Source organism: Diabrotica undecimpunctata, chromosome 8, assembly GCF_040954645.1.
Source record: "Diabrotica undecimpunctata isolate CICGRU chromosome 8, icDiaUnde3, whole genome shotgun sequence".
NCBI classification, from domain to species: domain Eukaryota; kingdom Metazoa; phylum Arthropoda; class Insecta; order Coleoptera; family Chrysomelidae; genus Diabrotica; species Diabrotica undecimpunctata.
In genome coordinates this window covers 120,937,105-120,954,594 of record NC_092810.1, presented here as the reverse complement: position 1 = coordinate 120,954,594, position 17,490 = coordinate 120,937,105, and the positions used below count along the sequence as shown (strand labels likewise).

Here is a 17,490-nt window from a genome sequence, read left to right as displayed (position 1 = left end):
CACATCTTACCATAATATTCTATTTTAATACTTTAGTTTCATAATTAGATCCACTGTCGTGGTTGACGGAATCATTTAAATCAATTTTTAATACTTCAGTAATTACATGTATGCGACATTCATTTTCCAAGTACTTATGTTCGGCCTTGAAAACATGTTCACACACTTTCTTTACGTTATCTACAGTTACTTTGGCAAATAACAATTTTCCAGTAACAATTATTTTGCACCTCCTAATGTTAAGTTAACATTTTGTTTTAAAATTATATTTTTTATTTTCGCCAAGATCATTTCTATAGGATTTAAGTCTGTATTATATGGTGAAAGTTTTAAGGAAATTTGTCCACATTCTTCTTGGACCGAGTAGTTTTCTGTCCAAAACTAGTTTAGGAATTCTGTTTGCTAGCATTCTTTCTACATGTCCCAACCATCTAATCTCTTGCAACTTGACTAACCTGGTGATGGCAGATTCTCTGTATAAAGCCATTACTTTATTGTTTGTTCTTTTCTCCGATCCGTCTTTTTTCTTCCTTTTTCGGAATACGCATCTCAATATTTTGCTTTCCCATCTTTCCACAGCCTTCTCTTCCTTTTTATTAAATGTCAATGTCCCGTAGGCATATGTTAGTGTGGGTCTAATTACTGTTTTAAATGTTCTGAGTTTGCCTTATCTGAAACGTATTTTGAATTCATTCGGGCTTTTATAGAGCCTAATTTTTTATTCTTCTTTTTCGTTCCTTCTCTTTTCCATTTTTATCGCTTACTACAACCAGGTATTTAAAACTGATTACCCCTTCCATGATGATATATTTGGTTTTGTTTTCATTTAGCTCCAATCCGTACTTATTTGCTTCTTCAATAATTTGTTTCACCATTCTCCTCAATTATTTAGTGGTTCTTGTTAAGACTGTTAGATCATCTGTAAATGCCATGCACTGGTGCTCATTTTTCATAATTGTTTATTCCACGTTCATTCTGCAGTTTCTGATTATAGTTATATAACAATAAATTAAATAATGTACTGGATAAAGGATCTCCCTGTCTCAAGCATTTTGCAACCGTAAATTGATCTGAAATGTGACCGTGCTAAGCAGTTTCGCAGGTAGAGTTATTTAGTTTCATTTTTACTAGTCTGATCAATTTTTTTTGGTATACCCAAATCCATTTTTCGATACATTTTGACTCTATCGATTCTATAATACGCTTGTTCAAAATCCACAAACAAAATATGCAAACCTCCTTTAAGGAGAAGATATGATCTAAAGTAGATCTGTCGTTTCTAAAGCCTGCCTGGTACTTTTGTAAGATTATTTTAAACTTGTCACATTTCAGTTGCCACACGAATTGTCTGAAGAGGATATCCACTTGGAACGTTAGGACGATGGCTCAATCAGGAAAAATCCAATGCGCAATTAAAGAAATGGAACGCATGAAAATAGAAATAATGGGCATAAGTGAAATGAGGTGGCCTGACTCAAGTTATTGTGATATAGAAGACTACAGAGTATACTATACAGGATCAGAAAATGGTAAATATGAGAATGGGGTTGGAATTATCACGCATAAAAGTATAGCCAAACAAGTCAACAACTTCATACCAGTGAACGATAGAATCCTCCTGACAAATAAATACGTCACCGGTGAACACAAACATCATACAAGTCTATGCACCTACAGCAGACCATAGTGACGAAGAAATATCAGAATTCTACAAACAAATAAGCAACCTTATAAGAGATATACCGAGACACGAACTCCTTATAATCATGGGAAATTTCAATGCAAAAATAGGTAACGGAAAAGAAGGGCAACATATTGGTCCACATGGATTAGGAGAGAGAAATCAACGCGGAGAAACAATGAGTATCTTTGCAGCTGAGCATGACTTAATCGTGCTAAACACATTTTACAAACTACCGCCTAGACGCCTGTATACGTGGAAATCACCTAGAGACAACGGAGAAGACGTTATTATTAGAAATCAAATAGACTATATGCTTGTTAACAAAAGATATCGAAATAGTTTCAACAGTATTAAAACCTACCCAGGCGCTGATATTCAATCTGACCACAATCCAATCGCCCTGACCAAACATGACATGAGAAAACTGAAATGTAACGAAGTAAAAGAAATAGTCAGCAAAACATTAAATAGAAAATTTAAAGAAATCGATAATACAACGGAAAGCACAGAAGATAAGATAGAATCCCTTAAGAAAACAATAGACGACATTAAAGACAATTTTATGAAGAACGAAGAAGGTAAGAATAAGACATGGATGACGACAGAGATTCTGCAACTTATGGAAGAAAGAAGGAAAAACAAGAACGATAACTCCATGTATAAAACATTACAGCGAGAGATACAGAGAAAGATCAGAGAAGCCAAACAGAAAGAACTGGAGAAAAAATGCCAAGAAATCGAAATTCTCCAAAGTAAATACGACGACTTCAACGTGTATAAGAAGGTAAGAGAAATTACAGGTAAATGTAAAAACAGAAGAATAAGTAAACTTGTTAATGACAATGGAGAGATAATCGTGGACAAAGAGAGTATCAATGATACCTGGAAAAATTACATAAGAAATTTATTTTTTGATGAGAGAGAGAACCAGCCCCCAATACCTACGGAAACAGGACCACCTATACTAGTGGCAGAAATAAGAGCAGCCATAATATCACTAAAAGAAGGTAGAGCTCCAGGACCAGACGGAGTACAATCTGAATTTCTTAAACTTCTTGATGATGAATCTTTAAGAGTACTATGTAAAATCTTCAATAATATCTATGACACAGGCAATATCCCAAAAGATTGGCTACTTTCAGAATTTATTACCTTACCAAAGAACCAGGGAGCAAAAAAGTGCGGAGAATATAGGCTAATAAGTCTAATAAGCCATACATTAAAACTTTTTCTTAAAATTATACACCGTAGAATATACAAGCTATGCGAAGAGAGATGCGAATACAAGACACACAGTTTGGATTCAAGAAAGGCGTAGGTACAAGAGATGCACTGTTTAGTCTACAAGTATTATTTCAAAGATGCAGAGATATGACTTGCGATATTTACACCTGCTTTGTGGACTACCAAAAAGCATTTGATACAGTTCAACACCAAAAAATGATGGATATTCTAACAAAAGCCCAAATGGATGATAAAGATCGGCGTATAATACAAAATTTATACTGGAACCAATCAGCCACAATAAGAACGAATTTTGGAGGTGAACCAACGGAAATGATCCAGATTCTACGAGGCGTTAGACAAGGTTGTATACTTTCACCTATATTATTTAATCTATATTCAGAGGAAATATTTAGTGAAGCCTTGGAAAAATGCGAACATGAAATACTTCTAAATGGAGAACGCCTAAACAACATCCGTTATGCAGACGACACCGTTATTTTTGCAGACAGTTTGAACAGTTTACAGCAACTAATAAACAAAGTAAATGAAGTAAGTGAAAGATTTGGACTTCAAGTAAATATAACAAAAACTAAATTTATAATCATCAGCAAAAATAAAGTTAGAGACGCTCAACTACTTATCAATAATACACCAGTGGACCGAGTAAAACAGTATAACTATCTTGGAACAACAGTAAATGAACAATGGGATCACTCACAGGAAATAAAATGTAGAATAGAGAAGGCTAGGAGTGCATTCAATAACATGGCCAAACTCTTTAAAAGCCACAATCTTAATCTGGAGATAAAAGTAAGGCTCCTACGATGTTATATCTTCTCAATATTGTATTACAAAGTTGAATCCTGGACACTAACTGAAGCAATGGCGAAAAAACTTGAAGCCTTCGAGATGTGGCTATACAGGCGAATTCTAAGGATATCATGGACAGACAAGATAACCAACGAGACCGTATTACCAAGAGTGGGCAAAGAAAGAGAGGTGGTGTATACCATTAAAAGGAGAAAGTTGGAATATCTCGGACATATAATGAGAAACAGCACTAAATACAGATTACTGAAGGTAATCCTACAGGGTAAAGTATTCGGAAAGCGAGGAATTGGGAGAAGGAGAATATCATGGTTGAAGAACCTGAGGAAATGGTTCTCCACAACAACAACGAATCTATTTAAAGCATCAGTCAATAAAATAATTATAGCCAGAATGATTGCCAATATTCGGAACGAATAGGCACTGAAAGAAGAAGAAGACGTTTCAGTTTACCTTCTTTTATATGCAGCGGCATATGTAAGCCCCATGACAATTATTTGGCGTTATTTCTTTTCCCTAATTTGCACTATTAGCTGATATATCCTCTGCAGCTTATTTCCACCACCAAACTTGATAATTTCTATGCATATGATATTTTCCACAGAACTTCTGTTATTTGTCATTACTTGTACTGCTGTAGCCACCTTCTCCTCTGTAGATTGCCTTTCAACTATCTTATCTTCTCCAACTGCCCAATTGACTATTGATTTACGCCCCACCTCACCATTGAATAACTCTTTCAAATCTTTCTCTACTGCGTTATTATTTTTACCGGATCACTAATTAAATTTCCGTCTTTGCCTTTCATGTAACTAGTGACATTGGTAACCTTTTCCCATCTTCTTAACTTCTTAATATAATAACCGCACCGTTTTGTTTTTACATGTTTCTTGTATCTCTTTTAATTTTAACTTATTATATCTCTTTTTCTTTCTACACAGTGCTTTAAGCTTCCTCCGAATTATTTTATATTCTTTTTTTTGTTCAATCTCTATCTGTTTACTTTCATACATTTAATATTATACGTTTAATTGTATTCAGTCATTTCTTCTTTTTTTAAGTTGTAATCGTCAGTAAACCACGAAAAGTAACTGTCGCTGCTCATTTGCTTTATTAATTTCTGTGCAACAGTTATGAAGGAAACGTCAGAAAGAAATAAATCCGACCCTCAGCCAGGGGCCGGAGTTTTACTAAAAAGTGAATGCCCATATTTTACGTTTGTACCAGAACAAGAATTACATGTATCGTAAACAGAACATTTTGCGAAATTATGCCAAAATACAAAAAACAATAAGAGGATCTAATCGTTGTGACACTACTAAAAAGCTTAAAAATCTAAACAAAAAGACTGATTTTATGAAAAATACAATACTTACAATGTCTAGGACTGAGATCTCTAGGTTTCTGATCCAATGGTAAGGGTTTATCTGGGTCAATACGTTCTTCTCGTAGCCTGAAACAAAAAATATCGTTTATATTATCTGTGAATTAAAATATGTACATTGTATGCTAATGGTTTTTCAAGATATTTCTTAGAAATTTAACCTTTCATTGAAAAAAATTAATACAAAAGCTTAAGCTTATTTTCATTACACAATTTATCAAACACATTTAACGAAATCCCACCAAACAATTTTATTTACTATTTTTAATACATATACAAAGCCAATAGTACTTGTAATTCTAGTATGGATCACCAAGTTGGGTTATAAAAAGATTAGCTACACGGATTCCATGTGTAGCAGAATGTTTCAGAATAAATGCATTTTCTTTCAATTTGAACTCTCCACCATTGTTCCATACGTGTTTCGAGTTATTCAACTCTCATCACAAACGCTTGTGCTACTTCAAACTGAAATGAAATGCAATTTATTTGGCCGTTATAGTACCTAGTTGGGATTTGCGGTTCACCTAATTCGCTATCGAAGAAAAGTCTCCTGACTTCTTGCTGCTTCACCTTAATTTGTTATTCCTAATTTTGTCACTAGGATTGGTCTAGCACTTTCTATATTGTTCTGTTGTTAGCATAATATTTTCTAACTTCCTACTGAGAGCATTATTTTCAAAAAGATTCGCTAAAGAACATAAAAAAGATGGATAAAGAAAGGATTCCAGAAATGCCATTATCAGATGTTCAATAGTACGGACTAGAAAGAGCTGAATCTGTTGAAATTCGGAACTTAAAGGAATGAAATTGGGTATTTAAAAAATGTCAGTGTTTATTTTATTTAGAAATTTATTATGTAAATCATGTATATAAAAACGTAAAAAATATTTATTAATATTATGGATATTTTCTTTACGCGGCATCAAACTGTCCTCATCTATCTCATAGCAACAAATTATCGAATTTCATTGATTTCCCCAACATTTTAGAAAGTCGAATACCTAATAAGCCATCCGATTTCTTTATTCGATTTGACTGAGATCAGCTTCCCTATAGGGCTAATCAGCATTATCAAATCTCATATTACAGACTTTCAGTCAAATTGGCCAGATATCCTAACCGGAAAGTTTGCATCGGATGACATTTTTGTACAGTTCGTTAAATATAAAATATAACTTTTGATAAACTTATGCACGGTAATATTTGATGCACGGTAAAATATAAGTATATATGTATATATATTATATATATATATATATATATATATATATATATATATATATATATATATATACACTCAAAAATGTTTTGCATAATGTAATATTTTCAAAATTATCCACTTAATCTGGTAAAATCTATTTTTTTTACCAAAATGCTTTATTATATATATAAAATTGTATGTTTTGAAAAAAACAATAAACAAAATTTAAAGGATTAACAATTTGTTATCATTATTTATAATATGTAGGTATTATAAATATATTTTTTTAAATTTTTACAGATATAGGAACAAATACTTAATATACCCTATTTCCACCTCTTGCGTCAATGCAAGGCTGAATGCGATATCCTATGCTTCTTATAAGTGTATTAATGTAATTCTGGTCCATGGTACCCCATTCTTCAGCTGCTGCTATTCTAAGGTCTTGTAGTGTCCTTTGGGGTGGCTGCTGAGACTGAATTTTTCTTTTGAGCATATCCCATCAGTGCTCAATGGGATTGAGGTCAGGTGAGCCAGGTGGCCATTGTAATCTGACGATATCTTCTGTCTCTAAAAAATCTGCCACATGTCTCATACGATGGAGAGGCGCATTGTCGTCCATAAAAATAAATTCTGGACCAACAGCTCCTCGCCACAAGCGTACAACAGGCCTAAGAATGGTATCAATATAAATTTGTCCAGTCATGTTACCAACAATAGGAATTAAAGGAGTTTTATTATTTAGCATGATGCCGCCCCAAAACATTATGGAGACACCTTGATATGGGACTCTTTGGACAGCTTGGTTAAGTCTGTCCTGTCGATTTGGGTTCCTCCAAATCCTAATTCGGCGATTACCCGACAAAAGGCTAATTTTTGTTTCATCAGAAAATAACACGTGTCCCCATCTGTTGTCATGCCATTGTAAATGTTTATTGGCCCATTCCAGTCCAGTCCCTTTCTGCTCTAACGTAAGCTTTGGTACAAACAATGGTCTTCTTGTAAATAAATTCGCCGAATGTAACCTGTTTCTAATAATCAGATCGCAAATTACAATATTATGAGCTTGCTGGAGCTCTCTTCTAGTAGCTGGGGCAGTCATAGTGGGGTTTCTCCGGGCAGTTAACGTTAAAAAGCGTTCTTGGACATTGGTAGTAATTCTGGGTCTTCCGCTTTTTGGACGATCGCTAACAAAATTCGTCTCTCGATATTTTTTCAAAATCCGGGACACATCACTCTGATTAACTTCAACCCGGACAGCAACGTCGACTTGTGTGTGACCTTCGTCAATCAAAGTAACGATTCTAGCTCTGTTGAATTCAGATATCACTTGTCTATTCATATTGTTCACTACAAAGTGAATAAAACGCAAACCAATTTTTACAAATATCGGTTTTAGAAAACTGATGAACACAGTATGAATACTGAGAATCTTTGCGATGATTAAGAAACAAAAAAACAAGCAATAAAATACATTATTTTAGTAGAGAAAAAGAAAACAGTGCAAAAAATTTCAAATGAGAAACGTTCAGAGGCGTTAAAGATAATATGCAAAACATTTTTGAGTTTATATATATATATTTATATATATAAAAGTATATATACAGGGTGGTCCTTAAGTAATTGTACAAAAATAGACTGTAGATTCTACACTTTAAAATATTACGATTTAAGCCAAATTGCTTTAATAAAATGTTAATAATAAGAAAGATACAGGGTGTTAAAGTGCAAAATTAAAATTTTATTTTTCACTATAACTTTTATGTTTGTAAACATTTATGTATAAAAATTTACAACTGGGTACTTTTAAATATAAGAAATTATAATTTAATGCACACTTTGATGTAACTGATAGAGGGCGCCACTTATGCCACATATGTGGTATAAATTTGCACTTAACTTTTTTGCTCTTTAAGTTACCTGTATTTGGGATAAAAAATATTAAAGATACATTATTTTAACAAAAAAAAGGTATACCTGGTAAAAACTTCAAAAGTCAACAGTTTTCGAGATAATCGCATTTTAAAAATCAGCTGCATAATTCTGATCTAAGGCAATTACTCCAGGCAACGAAGAAAAAATAAACAAAAACATTAATACTTTTGAATTTTGGTATAAAATACCTTTAATTAAAGTTAATATATAACGAAATATTAAATAAAATAAATATATTAGCAGGATAATTAATAATAGGATTTGACAAAATAACAGAATAATAGGATTTTACATCAAACATTTTACGTTTTATGTTAAATTAAAGTCATAATCAAAACATTTTGTTAACAAACCAAATTAAGAAATAGTTAAACTAAATAACATAACCTTTTGTCAAAGTAAGTGTTCGATATGTCCATAATTTTCTTTAATTCATTTGTCAATATATTCCATAAAAGATCGTCTCATATAAAATAGCATCATTGGTTCTAAAGAAACTGCTGCAGTATTTATTTCTTCCCATAGTTGGTTGCGAATGTTTATGGGATTCTTATAGATACGTTGTGTTAATGCGCCCCATACACCAAAATCAAGCGGATTAAATTCGGGGCTACGTGGTGGCTATAATGTATAATGGATGAATACATTATTTTGGATGCATATCCAAATCTTATGGTATATTATGGAACTACATCTTATTTACCGCAGAAGTTAAATAATGTATTAAACTGTGATGTATCTCGTTCATTGGTTACTTATATACACACGAAATAACCTATCGATGACATTACTTATTTATATGATTACGTTACAGCTTACGAGTAACTATAATTACATCTCGAACAAATGGACTATTATAATTTACTAGCGAACTAATATTATGCTGAACTAAATTGCCTGTGTGTTTACTATATTTATAACAATATCGGTTATTAGGACAACGATGATGTTTTTGTAAAAATGCTGAGTCTTTCAGGTTAGATTTGTAGCAAAAGTATATTGAAATAGGACACATATGGGTTATTCAATACCTGTGCTCTAGTTTCCATTTGTCCTAATAAAAATGGGTAAACAATTTACGTAATGAGCAATAAGTATTCTTTTTGGATTTTTTATGAATTAAATAATTTAATCAATATCTCATCACATTGCCAAGGAATATGACTACCATGACCAATCCAACGTCCAGAAAAGTTGTATTTAAGTATGTTCTAACTGCCTTCTCTCTAGAATCTGGTGGTGTACCATCTTGCATAAACCACATATTTTGGGTTTTTAGCATTTTACAATAGAGAAAAGTAATACAACGTCTTTATAGAAACTTAAGAAGCGATAGCAAAGGAAAATTGTAAACATGATGACGACAACGTCTGAATACGGCACCTAAAGAAGATGAAATATCTTTTCTCCAATAAGACATTTAGCACCCATAAGAAATCATTTTGTGATGTTACATTATCATCTTTGAGTTGTTTTATTAAGAATAAACTATGAATTATGCTTATCTACAGGTATTCATTGCTTTACCGCACAAATATCAAACCAAGAATTATTGTACAGCTGACTTATAAAATCCATTTATCTCGAAAACGGTTGAAATTTTAGGTTACTAACAAGTATACCTTTTCTTTGTAAAAATAATGTATCTTTAATATTTTTTAACACAAATGGAGCTAACTTAAAGAGCAAAAAAGTTAAGCGCAAATTTATGCCACACATGTGGCATATGTGGCGCCCTCTATGAGTTACATTAAAGTAAGTATAAAATTATAATTTATCCTGCTCAAAAACATTCAACTGTAAATTTTTGTCTAAAAATATTTACAAACGTAACAGTTATAGCAAAAAATAAAATTTTAAATTTCCACTTTAACACCCTGTATCTTTCTTAATATCAACATTTTATTAAAGCCAGTTGGCTTAAATCGTAATATTTTAAAGTGCAGAATTTACAGTTTCTGTTTGTACAATTACTTAAGGACCACCCTGTATATATATATATATATATATATATATATAATATATATACGTATACGGTTTATTTTGTGTTTGTGTGATATAGTGTTGTCATCGAATGCCATAGTCTGTGGACTAGTACGCATTTCGATGCGCATCGCCCCGCCTCGAATTTTTCCATTGGCTCTTGACCTGGAAATCTCTATTTATCGCTCGAACAGCGCATATAAATATTGGCGATTTTCAGGTCAGCCAGGTCAGTCCCTCACGGGCTTTCCGAGAGCTTAGTGCTCTCGGGGCTCTGCTTCCTGCATTTATTTACCATACTCTGTGGCTGAGAATTGTTTCAACTTAACTTGGTGTTTTATTTCGACGAAGAAATTGTCATGTAAGAAATATCTTGCCTTTTTCAAGGCAAGACACCGAAGATAAATATTTCCCAAGTCCATAACCCGAAAATGGACTTAAGTAGGGGAGCTCTCGACAGTATATTCGAAGCCCTCTACAGAGCACCCGGAGACAACAGAAGGTGGTTAGACCCTTATTTGTTCCCCCGAGGTGACAGTGTGTTATTGTGTGTTAAAGTGCTATAGACTTTTTTGAATTTTACAATTGTTGTGAATTGGGACTTTCCGAATTATGTAAATTACTTAAGATTAATTACTTAAGAATTACTATATTTATGATATTAGTTTTAAGTAATCCCACTGAAAAGAACATGTTTCATTGAAATAATGTAATGGGAAATCTGTTTACCTATTTTCTTTTCAAGGATTAATCGTTGTTATCAACAAAATAGGTCATTAAAGGTAGAAAGTGTTGTTTGTCTCGTGTGTTTTGTACAAAATTATGGAATTTAAAAGTTGATTTTTGAGAAGTGAGGTTTTTTGTTTTAAATGGGTAGGAAAGAACGGATTGATTGGTTAAAAAGAAATTATGGAAGGGATTAGAGATTGGAGGAAATGTTGGAAGGATGAGTTGGAGAATTTGCAGTACAAAAAGTTTTCAAAATTTGTAATTAAAAAACAAATCATTATTCTCCGAGAAATTCATAGCTAAGTAGAGTTTGGCAGCCAAAAGGAGATAGAAACGGTTATAAGGACGTTTTTGATCGACAGTCCTGTTTTATAAGCAGAATCAGGGAAGGAGCTTTCGGTAGGGAGCCAATTAAACCTAATCGTTTTAGTAAAGTACAGAAGCAAATTGTTAAGACGAGACACATTGACATAACTCCTGCTACATTGGCCAGATCAGCCGCTCTCTTTGAGGTCGACGAACGTCTCACAAAAGCGACATTAGGATTTCTAAACCATCTTGTGCCCTTGCACAACATGTCATTTCAACTAAACACAGTATCGATTTCACGAATACCAAAATACTGTGCAAACAACAAAATTATCATAAGCGATCCATCCTTGAAATGTTCCAAATTCTAAAACATCCAGCGTCCGTAATAAAAGAACCGACATTGACAACCTGAGCCAGATATACCACTCTCTCATTATACAGAACAAATAAAAAAAAAACCCATACAGGACAAGAACTTCATATCCTTATTCTTCTTCCTTTTTTTTTTCTTAGTAATACTCCAAATTTCTAACAAATAGTCCAATAATCGTAAGTCACTGCAGTTCAAATTTATTTATTTAGCGTATGGCTCAATACATGGAGTAAATACAGTAATAATTCTAAAAAACGTAAGTACATAATTCAAAAATACAAACATAAGATTATATAAAAACGAACATAGACAAAATACAGATAAAATACAAGATAATACAAACAGATAAGGTTATCTCTTTAAGTCAAGTTGAGCTATCCATTCAAGTCTTGCAGGCGTAGTTTTGAAAAAGTCTTTTGGGTCCCCTCGATATGCCCTCAATTCACATGTCTTAACTATGTGTTGGATGGTTTGATCTGGAGCTCCACAGTCGCAGCTGGAGGTAGGCTGTTTTCCCCATTTATGTAGGTTGTGTGCGCATACTGCATGTCCCGTTCTAATTCGGGTTAGACTCTTCCATATGTTTCGTGGCTGGTCGAAGCCATCAGGCTTTTGGACTGGGTCAATAAGGTTGGATACTTCAGGTGAGGCTTCCTCAGCCCACAGCGCGCGCCATGTCGAGGTAACATTGAAATCATCTGCTGTTAGCTGTTGGGCTGTTCTTATGGGTGATTTTCTGGATGGGAGTCGATTTGCTGCTAAACTCGGGATGTCTTCATGGATTGGTAGTTGCAAGTTGCTATTTACTTTCGAATACTCCGTTATCAAGGCCTTTTGTCTTCGTAGAATAGGCGGAGGAATATGGCTAAGGATCGGAAGCCAATATAGCAATCTAGCTCGTGTCCGTAAAAGAATTTTAGAAGTGTACCCTGGGTAATGCTAAATGAGCTAGTGTGATAGTTGGCTACTAGTCTATCTCTTAAAGATCTCCTAGTCATCGATATACATGGAAACAGTTACAAAAACTAGTTCTTTTCAGAACTATATGACAAGAAGCATTGCAGTTCAAATAAACACATGTATGAAAGCAAGCCATATATGAAATTATGACATTTTACAACGGATTGAAAAAATAACCGAAAATATACTAATGTGGTTTAAACTAAAAATACAGAAATAACAGAAAAAAATATAATAAATAAACAATAGTGCTCTTATACAGTTTTTCTTGGGTTTTTTCTGTTTTTTTTTTTTTTTTCTTGTTTATTTAGTTAAGTTTTAATGTTAAAGTATCGTAGATGTTTTATAACATCATAAAAAATCCTACAAATTGTTTTTGTAAGAATGAACCCTGTTCGTTTCATATTTATATTCTAAGATAATTTCTATTTGTAGAGAATTGATAATGCTTTTAAAAAAAGAATAAAAGCCAAACGTATTCTATTAAATTAATGAAGTAGTTGACGACTTTCATTTGCCAATTATTGACCGATCAAACCTCTGAAATTCAACCGTTGAATATATTCAACAGGCTATTTTTCGAGCCATATTGAAGTAGGTAAAGATGCTTTTGAAGTTTTAAAAATACTAAGAAATTACTTTAGGATGCTGTAATTTAGTGCATTCGCTTTCCTTTTTTGTCTATCAAATAATTCAATATCAACTTTGATCAGAAAATAGAAAAAGGTACAATAAAGTTTTGTTATAAAGACTTTAACTACAATCCAAATCTTACAGTTCACAATTTATCGAGGGCTGCACGGTCCATTTCCTTGGTGTTAATCTTAAGACAATAATTTTCGTAAAGTGGATGTACCTTCTAACAGACCCTTTTAATGTCAACCGATATTTCTTGGAATTCATGAGTCAAGATTCCATGAATGTCTAAAAGGGACAAGTGCCCGAACGGCGTAGGAACGAATGTAAATCCCAGTCGGGATGAGAATTAGCTTAGAAATGGCGTTTAATTTAGGAACGTTGGCGATTCATAGAAGATAATTGGATTAGAGAGTACATTAGAACGTTTTAACACACTAATAAATAGATTCTTATCTACCCGGTATACCGTTCTACCCTTTCTCCACGACGGACCGTATGTTTTACTTTGTCTATTTCGAAGTATGTAATTAAATAGTTTTATCTCTGCGATCAAACACTAAAAGATTGGAAGGGAATCAGTGGAAATGTTCTATTCATAAAAACAAATCGTGTGATTTTGAAAATTACTGACTTAAGTTAAAATGTATGACCAATATTGATTAAAAATTTAAATTTAAAGCATTCAGAATCTTAACAAAATGATAGCAAATAATATATTGTATTGAACCAAAATACTGATTTTGGTTTTGACAGGTTGTTTGAGTTTCTAGAGCCTTTTGAAATTTTGATCAATTAATCAAATCATGGCAGGATTATAGCACATATTTTTTCGGTGCCATGTTAGGTCCCTCTAACGTTGTCAATTACATTGGCGAGTTGTTAGGGATCTGCAGCTAAACGAAATAGTTTATATCCACTCGCGAATGTTCTTGAGCCATGGTATTTACTTACTTCCAATTTCTTTGCAGCCTTAGATTTTACTTTTCATGATAAGCTGACGGATTCTGTACCGATCTCTTTTAAGAACATGTCCTAGGTATGAAATTTTTTTTATTTTATTATTATACCGCTGCGAAAAGAAATTTTGTTTCTTCAATGGTCCACACATATGTGTAGTGAACACGATTGAGTACAAGAGCTGTCCAGTTTCGTATATCAGGTGACACTCAAGTTTCATCAACTTTCTTTTCGCCGCGAGTGATCATAATTTCTTAGCTTATCAATGGACATAAATGGACAAAACAAATAAAAACCATAATGAAGTTCTGCACAGATCAAAAATCTTCATGTAAGCGAATATGATTGGGGTATTGAAGAAGAGATTTAAGGATCTGTTGAAAAAAGTTTCGACCCAAGAGCAATTTGACAGCACGCGTTAAAGCATATCTCAGAGATGATATGACATCACTGACTTAGTATGTTGATGGCAAATAGTCCTTCTCGAATACCCATTCAATTTCGGAACCCGAACTGAGACTCACTAATCTCCTTCTCTGACTTTTTATAGATTCTCTTAGGTATTACTTTAAGCATTACGTTTAAAATAGGACTCATAACGCCAGACTTTTTGCTGCTTGTTTTTAAAGGGTGGTTATAAACGCTGACTTCAGCCACTTTTGCTGTATTATTCCCGTCTCGTACAGCTTGTTGAACAAATCTGCCAATACTTTCAAGTTATCTTCTTCCAACAGTTAAAACAGTTCTACAGGTATTTCGTCTAATCCAGCTGCCTTAATATCTTTAGAGTTTTTGATAGCATATTTGATTTCATCTATCATAATCTTCTGTTTCTTTAAAGGATTTAATTCTTGTATCTCCTGTATTTCACCTCTTTTATCTTGGAAAAGTTCTCTAACATACTCCTCCCATGTCCTTAATTTCTTGGGAGTATTAGCAGTACTCCTTTCTTGTTTTTTTATGTGTCCTTGTTGACTTTTTTGGCCCATTCCGGTCACGTCTCTTATTTTTCTTGTGCATAGTTCTCATATCATATTCTGTTTCTAGTTCTTACATATACCTCTTAGCATTGTTTCAGCAAATACATGTTGCTAGCTATTTGATTTTTTTCCTGAATTATTCTTTGTAATTATTTATGGACATTGTTTCTTTGGGTAGTATTCGTTTTCACATTTCATCCGGGCTTAGAACCGGCTGTAAGATCAATAATAATATACGCGACAGCAACACGGTCTGGCACAGAGAGGAGAAAAAGGATGTTAGAAACAGCAGAGATGAAAACACAGCAGAAAAATTGATGATAGCACACTAAAAGACAGAGCTAGAAGTACAGATATACGACGTAGATGCAAGGTGGAGAACATCAAGGACTTGCTAAGAAATAAAAGGGTAGAATGGAACGATCATATAAGTCGAATGACAACAAATAGAGTAGTAAAGCCAGCAAGAGACGGTTCCCTAATGGAAAGACGATCAGTAGGAAGACCACGAAAACGATGGAAAGACAACTTACTAGAGGCACATTGAAAACTAGAGAGAATATTGTTCATATAAAAAGAAGAAGAAGAACAAGAAGAACTCTTTATACTTTTGTAAATCCTTTCCTTTATATTTCTTTCTTTCATCTGTAGTAGTCTTTCTTCTGTCATCCATTATCTTTTAGCCTCTGACTTGCGCTGTGTCGGACTTTCTTGAGCTGGTTTTAGTAATATGTTTTTTATCTTATTTTACTTTTTATTAACGTCCATAATTTGTTTGTTGTCAGTTAGTGCTTTTTGCATAAAAATCCACAAGGAAACTAAGTTCCTGTAGTTGGCTGTATACCATGTAATAAAAAATTTTCCAATAAAATCCTTTATAAAAAGGTATATGAAAAACCCAGTCGGGCTATGTTAAAAAGACAAAACGTTTTCGGAATAAGTATTCCATAATCAGTGTCAATATATTACATGAATGTAGCTACTAAATATGAGGGTAAAAACCCTTTAAAAATTAATATATGAAGTTTAGTTTACATTATGTCGTGTTTACAAATAGGATGGTAAAGTTACCGTTGGATTGGTAACATGGCGACATATGACTCTACATTAAGTTGCAAGTCCTGAGACGGTATGTCTACGACGACTTTATTAAAGCAACTCAAGAGTTTTCTGAGTTCTTTTCGATTTTATTTTCACGAGAGCAACTAACGTATTGTGGTCTGAATTAACATCTTCTCCAGAATAAGTTTTAACTGAGTTTATAGAGTTTTTATATCTGCTGTTTACGAGTATAAAATCTTTCTGATTTGTGACAATGGTTTTCTGTATGTGAAGGAGACGTCCATGTGTATAGTCTGCTCATAGGAAGCTGAAACTTTCTATTTCTACTCAAAAGACAAACGCTCTGCTATGTCGGAAGCTTCAAATCTTACAAAAAACTATGCATTCCCAATAAAATATCTAGTGTATTACCAAACAACACCCTTCTTATTGGAGAATATAGAACAATGAAAAATCTTCTTCTTCTTAAAGTTCCATCTCCTATCGGAGGTTTGATATCATAACGGCTATGGCCACTTTGTTGGCTGCTGCTCTGAAAAGTTGTAGTGAACTACAGCTAAACCATTCTCTAAGGTTCCTCAGCCAGGAGATGCGTCTTCTTCCTATTGTTCTTCTTCCTTGGATTCTTCCTTGCATAATAATTCTCATCAGCTCATATTTTTCTCCTCTGGTTATGTGACCCAAATACTCTACCTAGTTTTCTTCTTTTTATGGTGTTCATAATTTCTAACTCCTTTGAAATGAAAAATAAGGCAGGTTAATCTCTGAAACTTTATTGAACAACTGTTGTAATGTCAATTTGATGATAAAATTTCCTGGCACGTATATTTTGGATTTCAATCAGTATCTGCCATATTTTATCTTTACTCATGGAATAAAAAACCTCATAAATATGTATAAAATAGTATATAAAGAGTCATTTTACACTGTTTTAATTGTATGTAGTGTTTTGAGCCTACAAAGCTTTCTATGTCCGCAAGCTCTTTACATCGTTCATTTCCATAGAGTGCGATTTTAGTAATTTATGATAATATTATAATTGGAATTATCACTTTTATTTAAAAGTTCTGTTTGACATTATGCGAAAGCTGAAGTTCCATTTAAATTTCCATCTTTTTTTAATTAAGATGGTTTGGTATAATCTATATGCACGATTAGATATACTATTATAGATAAACGTATTTCTATAATAACCTTTATTTCAACTGGCCTTCTTCTAATGTTAATAAGTAA

At 33.2% G+C, this 17,490-nt stretch overlaps 1 protein-coding gene across 2 annotated transcripts in view; it reads right to left on the bottom strand.

The window, feature by feature from the left end:
- dac (dachshund family transcription factor) overlaps positions 1-17,490 on the bottom strand; it is a 442,638-nt gene that overhangs the window by 19,000 nt on the left and 406,148 nt on the right. For both annotated transcript variants that reach the window (XM_072540865.1, XM_072540866.1), the window contains exon 5: positions 5,116-5,192. In XM_072540865.1, coding sequence (XP_072396966.1) covers positions 5,116-5,192 — 77 coding nt within the window. The remainder of the gene's footprint in view (positions 1-5,115; positions 5,193-17,490) is intronic.